At 39.7% G+C, this 10,770-nt stretch overlaps 1 protein-coding gene across 1 annotated transcript; it reads left to right on the top strand.

Annotated features, from left to right (window-relative positions):
• The first annotated feature begins 7,485 nt into the window (after positions 1 to 7,485).
• Positions 7,486 to 10,405, top strand: LOC136510127 (L10-interacting MYB domain-containing protein-like). Its single transcript, XM_066504693.1, has 6 exons — positions 7,486 to 7,625; positions 7,719 to 8,044; positions 8,131 to 8,203; positions 9,047 to 9,561; positions 9,659 to 9,704; positions 10,310 to 10,405. Exons 2-5 carry the CDS (start codon positions 7,721 to 7,723, stop codon positions 9,668 to 9,670), a joined length of 924 nt encoding a protein of 307 aa, XP_066360790.1. The 5' UTR covers positions 7,486 to 7,625; positions 7,719 to 7,720; the 3' UTR covers positions 9,671 to 9,704; positions 10,310 to 10,405.
• The last annotated feature ends 365 nt before the right edge of the window (positions 10,406 to 10,770 follow it).

Here is a 10,770-nt window from a genome sequence, read left to right on the forward strand (position 1 = left end):
CTATTTTTGCTAAAATAAGCCTATGTAACTTGTCATTTTTGTAGAGATAGTTATAGTTATACAAATGGTATGAAATTTATACAGTTCACTACTAAGGTCATTTGTAGTCTACTGTAATTTTCTTAGAATTTATTAAGCACTGGAAATATTTATCCTTTAAATTACCTTATTATCTATGGAAATTAATAAATGGATATAAATAAATTAGTTATGTTTAACCATGATGTTTTCTATGGTTATTGGGATGCATATGATATGTTGATGTTATTAGTTAGGCTGAAAAGTAATTGATTATATGCAACTAGTTAATTATTGCTTTATAATTCAACTAGATGGCTGCATGTATAGTTTTAGTTGTGATGATAATTTCGTAATGATAATGGTCTTTTCTGTAAAACTTGTTAATAACAAAGTTGTAGATAATTTACTTATATACCTTGTGTTAAATTTTCATAGTCATAGGCCTTATGGTTTAAGAATTATGGCTGTTAGAATTATGCTGTCAGAAATGCTTACTCTCAGGACATATCTGAAAGATTGAATTGTTTGACTTAGATAACTGCTGAATCACATTAAGTGTATTAAAAGCAAGTTGTAGAAAATTTTCTAAGCTTTCCAGAATATCTATAACCATATTATTTTGATATTTATAACTCCAGTTATGGTCAAAACAAGTGGTTGCTATCTTGTAGTCCAAAAAATGATTTACATAAGTGTTTGCTTAAGTACTAGAGGAGAGATATGCACGTACTAAATAAAAGAAGATGTAACTTGTTATCATCCTAATACCATGCTATTGAAAACACTTATGAGGATGCATTCATCAGATCATATCATATTATACATGTCATTAAATATGCCCTCTTGTCATTTTAAACGCATGCCTCTCACTTAGCTACCTAGATAACTCATTCCGACCACGAAGCCGAGTAGCTCAACTCAGGCCGAGCCTAGTTCTATTAGAGTGTACACTCTGGATGGTAGTAAGGATGTGTGGGGAGCCACATGTGAACCCAAGGGCAGGCCAGGCCTGAACGTCCTGGCAGCTGGTTCTCTCTGATTGTGCGGCGCTAGGCGAACCCACGAAATGTGGACCTGAGTTGTACCAAAGGTGACCTAAGGTGACCATTGATCTGGTCTGCCTGGGTTTGTGTTAGGAATAAATTCCTAGCTAGTTGAAATCGATTCGAATCGCCATCTCTCCCGGACAGTGAGAAACTTGGCTCGCTCCAACATCGTAGTAACTATGTTATGGAATATGCTGGTTCGGATGAACATAGAATTACTACACCAGCTATGGTTACTATTATATGCTACTAAATGATATACCACATGTTTGGCATAGGTTAGTTGCTAATCTAGAGGTGAATAGCTATAATTAACTTGATGACCAAATTATAATTGTACAACTAACTTAGTCACTTTTTATGCAAAATGTTGTCAAGCTACCTCCACTTATAAAGCCTTGCATAATCGTTGGAGTCACTTGATTTTTGGTTTATGACGAGTAAGTCTAGCTAGGTACCTTCTCGTACTTAGGGTTTTATTCCCATTGTTGCAGATGGTATAGTTTATCATGGCTATTGGAAAAACTACTTCTGTCTCACCGTGGATGAGGAGTGAGCCCTGGGCAGGCATCCCTTATTAATCCTTCTTACATGCTTTTGTGGGAGTGTGATCATGAGTCAGCACTGTATTTGAACTATGATGGTAGATGTTAGCTTCAAACTTTAATTTGCTTCTGCTACTATTTACTAAACTTGGTTGTAATAACCTTAATTCATACTCTAATGAATGAACTATATTTGTGAACCTTATGTAATGTGTGACATGTATGTTGAATTATGTACGATCTTGGTTGTATGTTGATGGTTAATCGAGACCCGTCGTGGTACTCGACGGACTACTGGGTTTATATGGGCTCAAGTATGATAGTGCGACCACTTACGAGCTGCCATTGTACTTTTACTCTTATAAATTGGTCGATTCTGCTATATGTGATACTATCATAACCATTGCTATCTTTGGTGTTGATTGAGTTGAACATTCTTGCATCACCGGTCATGTATTGAGTGCACCCACTATCAAGAACCCAATGCCTTCCTCTGGCTTTGTAATTGACCTACAAAAGAAAATCAATTCTTTTAGGTACCCAAACTTGCTTGGGTCCTTGAAGGTTAGTGACTAAGCTCTTTAGCACCCAAATGGCTTTCTTCTTTGAGCCCATAATTGGAGTACCAACAAACTTAGCCTTCACTCCATTCACACCCTTGGTAAGCAAATAGTAAGAATCAAACTTAATTGAGGATACATTAGTATTCTTGTTCTTGTTCTTGCAATATTGCTCTACATGCCCAACTTGCTTGAATCTATTGTAAAACTGACCATTGTTCTTCACAAACTAGTCTAGTGAGGAGTAAAGGCCGCCTTGACTTTCTTGGGGGTATAGCCCAATCCCTTTTTGTTGAGAGAAAATCTTTGGCTTTCCAAGCACTTTAGCAAGAGGGCCTCACCACCATGGGCATTGCCTAAGGCGCGAGTGAGCGCATTTACCTCCTACTTGAGGGTTTCATTCTCAACTATTAGTGAGGCATCACAAGTGAAACCATCACTACTAGATGATGTAGAAGTTAAAGTGCTACAAGAAGGGTTAGTGGGAGCAACAACAATAGGCTTAAAGAAAGATTCATCAATTATATCACAAGTTACGCCTATGTCACATTTCTCAATTACTTTTTCCTTTTGCTCAACAAGATTGGAATGTGCCTTTTTAAGCTTAGTGTGAGCCATGCCAAGCTTCTCATGGGCATCCTCTAGCCTATCATGAGATGCATTGCGCTCAACAAAGGCTTGCTTAAGGGCTTTTAGTTCCTTACGCAAGTCTTTGCATTCCTTTCTTTTGAGATCAAAGTGAGTTTTAACATCTTCAAGCATGTCAATTAGTTCATCTTTAGTGGGTTCATCATCATCATCATCATCATCACCATCACTATCACTTTCCACTTAGTGGGTTCATCATCATTATCACTTTAAACGTCTCGCCGACTGCTAAGCCAATCAAGCAGAAGTTTCGACGATTCGTGCATGACAAGAAGGAGGCAATTAGGGTAGAAATAGCATGGCCCTTAGCAGCCGATTTCATTAAAGAGGTGTATCATCCCGAGCGGCTGGCAAATCTAGTCCTTGTACGCAAAAAGAATAAAGAATGGAGGATGCACGTTGATTATACCAATCTCAACAAACACTGCCCTAAGGACCCCTTCAGCTTACCTCGTATAGACATGGCCATTGATTCCACTACTGGTTGTGAGCTCTTGTGCTTCACCGATTGCTACTCTAGTTATCATTAGATCGCCTTAAAGGAGGAAGACCAGATTAAGACTTCCTTCATCACACCATTCGCTGCCTATTATTACACACCATGTCCTTTAGACTTAAAAACACAGGCGCCACCTATCAGAGGGCCATCCAGCATTGCCTTGCCAAATAGATAGGGCACAACATCAAGGCCTATGTCAATGATGTAGTGGTTAAGTCTAAGACTACTAATGACCTCATCACCAACCTCGAGGAAACATTCGACAACCTATGAAAATTCCGATGGAAACTGAATCCCACTAAGGCCTCCTTTGGGAGACCCAATCCACGGGGGTTTTCCCACGTTTTTCCCGGGCCAGGCCCCCGCGCGGATTTGGGCCATGGGGAGAAGCCCCCTTGCATTTGGAAGCCCGTCACCCGGGAGAGGGCGACCCGAGCCCCGTACTTTCCACGGGGTGGCTCGTCCCGCACCCAGGGGTCCGGGCGGCTCTTCCCCAACCCGAGCGAGGGCGATGAAGAGGAAGCACCGCCGCCGCCGTCCTCCCGCCACCGAGCTCACCCCCCATCGCCGCCACCGAGCTCACCCCCCATCGCCGCCACCGCCACCGAGCTCGCCCCCCCCCCCCCCCGCCGCCGCCGCCGCCGCCGAGCTCGTCCCTCGCCGGCTTCTTCCTTATCTCCGTCGCCGGCCTCGCGACTGCCACCACCACCGTCCGAGCTTAAAGATCTACTCCAGGTGAGCTTCAAGAACCCATCCAAGTTCCTCACCTAGATCTAATTCGAATTGAAGTGTGCACCATGGATGCACTAGCCAGATCCAAAGCGCAATACCATTTAAATTGCATACTATTTCTGGATCATCGTTTCTACGTGCAATCTGCAGTTAATAACGAGTAAACGAGGCTAGGCTAGCTAGACTCAAAGTGGAGCTAGATCTGGATCTGGATCTGTTAAATTATCCTAGAAAAATCAAGGATCTTCCATTTTTTGCTATAATGTACTGGTTGACCAGTGAATGAATGTTGTTCTATTTATTGCTGTAATACCAACAGATTTACCTATAGTTAAAATTAGATATTTGCTTGTCATCTTAGTTTGCTTCATCTACAATTCTCAGTTGACAGATTGTTTTCAGGGTGAAGACAAGAAGTGACCCAGCAAGTTCCACTTCCTTCCTTAGCAGCTTAGGTACTTTTGTTTGTCTCTGTTACTGATTCCTCTCCCTTGTTCATTTGAGCTGTGATTCCATGAATTTGCTGCTTTGGTTATATGTTTCAATTTTGGTAATATTTGGACATCTGGTAATATTTGTCAACAAAGCAGAGGATCTCTCACTTTGCTTGACTGTTTTCTATTTGTTGAATACTATAGTACTGGTTGACCAGTGAATGAATGTTGTTCTATTTATTGCTGTAATACCAACAGATTTACCTATAGTTAAAATTAGATATTTGCTTGTCATCTTAGTTTGCTTCATCTACAATTCTCAGTTGACAGATTGTTTTCAGGGTGAAGACAAGAAGTGACCCAGCAAGTTCCACTTCCTTGCTTAGCAGCTTAGGTACTTTTGTTTGTCTCTGTTACTGATTCCTCTCCCTTGTTCATTTGAGCTGTGATTCCATGAATTTGCTGCTTTGGTTATATGTTTCAATTTTGGTAATATTTGGACATGTGGTAATATTTGTCAACAAAGCAGAGGATCTCTCACTTTGCTTGACTGTTTTCTATTTGTTGAATACCATAATAAATAGTTTACAACTTATGACCAGCCTTTTTTTAGAGGTATGACCAGCCTTTTTAGTACCCAGTAGAAGTGTACGTCTGTTATTGATCCATCACCTTGGACGTATTACTTCTATTATTCATCAGTTTGTGTTGCACTTTGTTCTTTACATACCCGCTGATCCATTTATGCTGTGAAACTTGTATAGTAGCTGTTATAGTTTGGCACAACATGGTAACAGATGGTATTCTTTTACTGGACGGAAGTGTTTTACGGAATGGTTCACTGAAATCTCATAATGTCTCGTGCCCCATTCTTTCTTTGGATATATCATTGCTCGTGGTGCTTTGAGAGGAATACAATAGGTCTTTGGCATTCACAAGCCTTATAGGTCTAACCATGCATGACGGGCCTGTTTGGTTCCTGGTGTAGCCTGGGGGCTTCCTACCCAGGCAAATATGCCAGTCCCCAAACCAAACGGGCCCTACATCTGTAAAACTAGGAGCGTGAAGTATGGTACTTAACAACAGTCCTTAATTAGAAGCCAAACAACCATGATTTACTGGCCTGTCAACATCATCATATTATACCTCTAGAAGCTCTTGTTCGCCAACTTTTGCGTTAATGTCTGATATAATGCTAAGAACAACTGTGCCTAATGAGAATATAAGTCTTCATAACTTCAATTGACAGCATAAGCAGGTTTTCTAAAGATAATTGATCATTTAAAACTTTACTGTTCTACTTGTACCTGCTACCGCATGTCACTTGGCACCCCAGATATGCATTTTTACTTTTTACCTTCCTGAATAAATGAATATGAATATCCCACCTCTCAGAAAAGTAAAATAGTGTACATTTATGTTAGTAATCTGAAAATTGCTGTAAACCACTACAGTATTTCTTTTTCCATTTGATCCCTGTTTTTTTTGTTGCTGGCTGATAGTTAGTCTGGTCCTGGTGTAGGATGTGTTGGTTGTGTGTGTTAGGAGTGGGTGCAGGATGTATTTGGACGACATCTGGTAATATTTATCTACTTGACCCCAAATCCTATGAATATGCCAAGTCAATGCAAATAATATATCAACCCTCCTGTTCCTGTCCCATCTACTTTGATTGCATCTATGTTTCTCAACGGACCTAACTACATTGATCTTGGCATCACCCCCTCCCATGATGATTGCAAATCTCTTCTTTTATGTATTGCAGTTCATAGAACTCTTCTTTTATGTTTGGCACATCAGTTATAATTCTTGTTTTTAGTTATATTATATCCTATTTAATAATATTATCCCTATATAATAGATAATGGGTTCTTGGGAGGAGGATGTTAGGCAGTTCATGTTAGATGAGGAAGAATTGGACGATGAACTTTTCTTTGTTATTGTCCCTGCTGTCATGTCATGTCTCTATGATGAAAAGATGCCAGAACACACGTCATCTCTTCCTGGTGCCACAAAGGTCAAAGAAATCCTAGAAGGCCACGAAAATTGGTGCAAGTCAGAGTTTAGAATGGAGGTTGAGATCTTTAGAGCTATAGCAAATCTTCTCAGAGCAGAAAACTTATTACGCGACACACGCGGTGTTAAGATTGAGGAGCAATTAGGAATGTTTTTGTTCATGCTCTCCCATAATGCTAGCATTGAAACGCTGAAGAAAGCATTCCAACACAGTGGTGAGACAATTCATAGGAAAGTCAATGAGGTCTTCGATATAATTCCAACATTGACTCATAGATTCATCAAGCTTCCAAATCCAAACCAAACACATGCCAAGATTTTATCAAACCCTCGGTTCATGCCGTTCTTCCAGGTTAGTCATATATGCTGCTTGCCCTTGTATCATTCTAAACACACTATTCCAACAATCTTAGGTTCCTTTTTACGTGCAGAACTACATTGGCGCCATTGATGGGACACATATCCGTATTACTATCAATGAAGATAAGGCCCCTCCTTTTAGAAACAGAAAAGGGACATTGTCCCAGAATGTTATGTTCGCTTGTGACTTTGATCTCAAATTCACTTTCATCTCTTGTGGGTGGGAAGGATCTGCGTCTGATGTAGGAGTCCTACGTTCTGCTCTTACGAAGGGTTTTCATGTACCGCTAGGGAAATTCTACCTTGTAGATGGCGGATATGCTAACACTCCATCATTCATAGCACCGTACCGAGGAGTTAGGTACCACCTTGGCGAGTTTAGAAGGCGTGGATCATCGCAGAGAAATGAGTATGCAAACTACAAGGAGTTGTTTAATCATCGGCATGCACAACTTCGGAATCATATTGAAAGGGCATTTGGGGTGTTGAAAAAACGGTTTCCAATTCTAAAAGTGGGAACACACTATCCAATTGAGACTCAGATCAAGATTCCTGCAGCAGCGGCGGTATTTCACAATATAATTAGAGCGCACAATGGGCAAGATAATTGGCTAGATCACCAACCACAATATATCAATCCAACCACTTTTGTTGATATGCCGGAGGGGGATAACAGTTATCCAAGCGAGATAGAATCGAGTGATGGTAACACATTACGAGATCAAATCGCGCAAGCGATGTGGGCTGCCTATAATAATTAGATGGTAATTTGGAGCATTGTTCATCATTTTCAGCATTTTACCTTACATTTATATTTCTATAATTTTAGCTTATGTTTATCTTTCACCATTTTTCAGCAATGTCAACGTCCCAGGGTATAAGGGCTGCATGGACCTACACGTATGAGAAAGGGCTGGTGGATGTAATGAAAGAGCATGTCAATATCCCAATGTACAGGGCACAAAGTGGCTGGACAGCAGATGGATGGAGAAATATTGTTAAACGGTTCAACGAAACCTTCCCTTTAGCTCATTTTTCAAAACAACAAATGCAAGAGAAGGAGAAGGAGTTGAAAGGAAACTATAGGACAGTTAGAGATGCCAGAAAAGAGAGTGGTGTTGGTTGGAATGAGACATTAAGCATGATAATTGCCGAACCAAAGAAATGGGAAGACCTAATTGAGGTTAGTCACTTTCTGTCAATTATATAGTACTGTGTTTTCACTATTTTAAGAAGCTAACCAAAATGTTGCTTTGTTGCATTTAATAGAAGTATCCCAAAGTTAGTAAGTTCCAAAAGAAGCCACTTCCTCTTTATGAACACCTGGCATCATTGTATGCAGGTAATTTTCCTTTGTTTGTCTTCTGTCAATTACCTCATCTTAGTTTATCTTCTGCTACCTGTTGTACGTTTACATTGCAATCCAGTGTGCACATACATCCTGCACTGATGTTAGCGATCATTGTGTGAAAGTGAAACCATGCCAATTTGAAGCCGGTATGGTTTAGATGTATTGTTTTAGCTGGTATTTTTGGATTGCTCAGAATCTAGCAAACTTCCTAATACTTAACATGGCTTTGCCGGTCTGCTGCAGCACGCCTGGTGCCTGGCACAGTGTGGTGCTGCATAAAGCTACCACCGCCTACTTGCACTCAAATAGCCATAGCTATAGGGGGGATGGGATGGATGATGCATTGGTACTGTTTGCAGCTGTGCTATGATACGAGTGTCAGGTCACTCTCGCCCACGCGAACCCAAACAACTAGCCTGATTAGCCGAGATATGGATAACTTCTAGATCGAGGACTCTTCTTGATTTGTCTGGTGTTGCCTGGTGTTGCCCTCCCCTCCCATCCACGGCGAATACAGCAAGATTAGCTTCAGTTTACTAGTGCGTTCTCTTTTGCCTCCTCTCCACCAGAGGAGCAAAATTTACATATATAGGAATTTGTTCCCATCCACACTCACTCGGTACAATAGTAAGTACAACATTCTGTTCTATTCTAAATTCTAATGTATGCTACTCTAATTGAGAACCTGTTAGGTCATTTTTGGCTTATATCAGGGGGATGGGGATCTATTGGGCCTAATTTTTGAATTCTTGTATCTCAGAATCTACAAAAGCAGATTATTTTTGAATAACTTTGAATAATACCTAAGAGTGCATCTGTGATGTGTATTGATAGGAAGTATAGCCACTGGAGATTTGAATTTTACATCAACCGAGCCACCTAGCATGACAGCACCACCTCCAATTGAAAGAAGTCACTCTGAGCAAAGTACACAGAACACGGCTGTTGGCTCTGATTCTGTTGGCATCAATTTTGGTACAAATACTTTTTCTCAAATTGAGGGCCCAGAAGTGCAATCTGCACCACCCTATCTCAATCTAGAGGAGGGAGCAAGTGCTAGTGGAAAAAAACACAAGCAAAATCAAATGGCATCTAAACTCGGTGAATTCATAGACTTGAGAAAGATCCAGATGGAGAAAAATCAGGAAAAACTAGATGAGAAGAAGAAAAAAGAAGATGACTATTCTGTAGAAAAGTGCATTGCTGTTGTGGATACCATAGAAGACCTAACTATTGAGCAGAAGGCAGATGCTAATGAGCTCTTTCAATCTGAGATGAATCGACAGATATTTATGATGACCAAAAATCCAGCTGTTCGACTAGTTTGGCTAAAGAAAAAAATTTCACAGGTATGTTTGCTTGTTGTCTTAGTGTTCTTCTCTTGTAGCATTAGATCATCTAAACTAAACCTGTATTCTGAGATGATTCTTGCCTCATTAATTGCAGATGTCCCAGTGACTAACTGGTGGAGAAGTGTGATTCTGTTTCAAAGGTAAACCCATGTTTGAGTACACTACTGTCTATATTTCCTGTTTTAGTATGGCCAGTGAAAGATGCAAGCTTTAATCTATTATGAAACTGCAGTGTACTTGCAGTGCAATTATATCTTGTTGGATTTATTGGACTGACTTGTAGTGGTGATGTGCTACCAACATAGAGTTATCTATATTCTTATCTGTATTTTTATGGAAAGATTTGATGTGCCTAGTGGTACAATTAGTAATAACTTTTGTATTAAATTTAATGGTGTAAGATTTGGTTAATGTGCTATCACCAGCAAGTACATAGTGGTCACTGGCTCCTAGCTTTCAGCTTGTGTTTTTGTTTTTGTCATAGAAATTACTAGCTCCTGCAACATACATGTTTAACTGATTCCACAAACAACGCACTGATATGAAACACTATTCGCATATGATTCTGAAATTTCCATTGACAATATTCAGTTACTGTAGTAGATATTTGGTGAAGGAAATGTAGTTTTCTAGTCCTACAGACATACTGAACATATGTAATTGAGCAAAAAAAGTTACTCAAAGAAATGAGCATATGAACTTTGTATACTGAAACTAACTTGATGCTTGTTTATCCTAACTGCAGATGTCCTAGTGAACATAATTGTTGCAGAAGTATTAGTTCATCTCAGGTTATGTGAGTTGCAAACAAAGTTATCTGTTTCAGTTGATGATTCATGAACGATCCGATGTAATAGTGGCTATTACTAGTAGAGTTTATTCTATGGATCTTAATAAAAATAGGAATATCTTTCTATTATTTAGTGCTGCCATTTTGAATAGAAGGTGCAATAACAATTTGAAGACAATTACAAGCTACTATCTGGATGTTACCTTGTGTACTGCCTTTTAGTTTGGTTCTTGAGATACATTTATGCTCGAGTTGAAGGTATTTGGCGCCAGGTTCTGGAAGAATTTTTTTGTGTTATAATTGCATCTTTGTCCATTTTTTACTTTATTATGGCATTGAATTATTGAATATGTACTGAATTTCGTTGATTTTTTCTCAATTTTTGGGCTTGTTTACCTTGCTCCTGTACTCTCTTT

The sequence above is a fragment of the Miscanthus floridulus genome, chromosome 16 (assembly GCF_019320115.1).
Source record: "Miscanthus floridulus cultivar M001 chromosome 16, ASM1932011v1, whole genome shotgun sequence".
Taxonomy (NCBI): Eukaryota; Viridiplantae; Streptophyta; class Magnoliopsida; order Poales; family Poaceae; genus Miscanthus; species Miscanthus floridulus.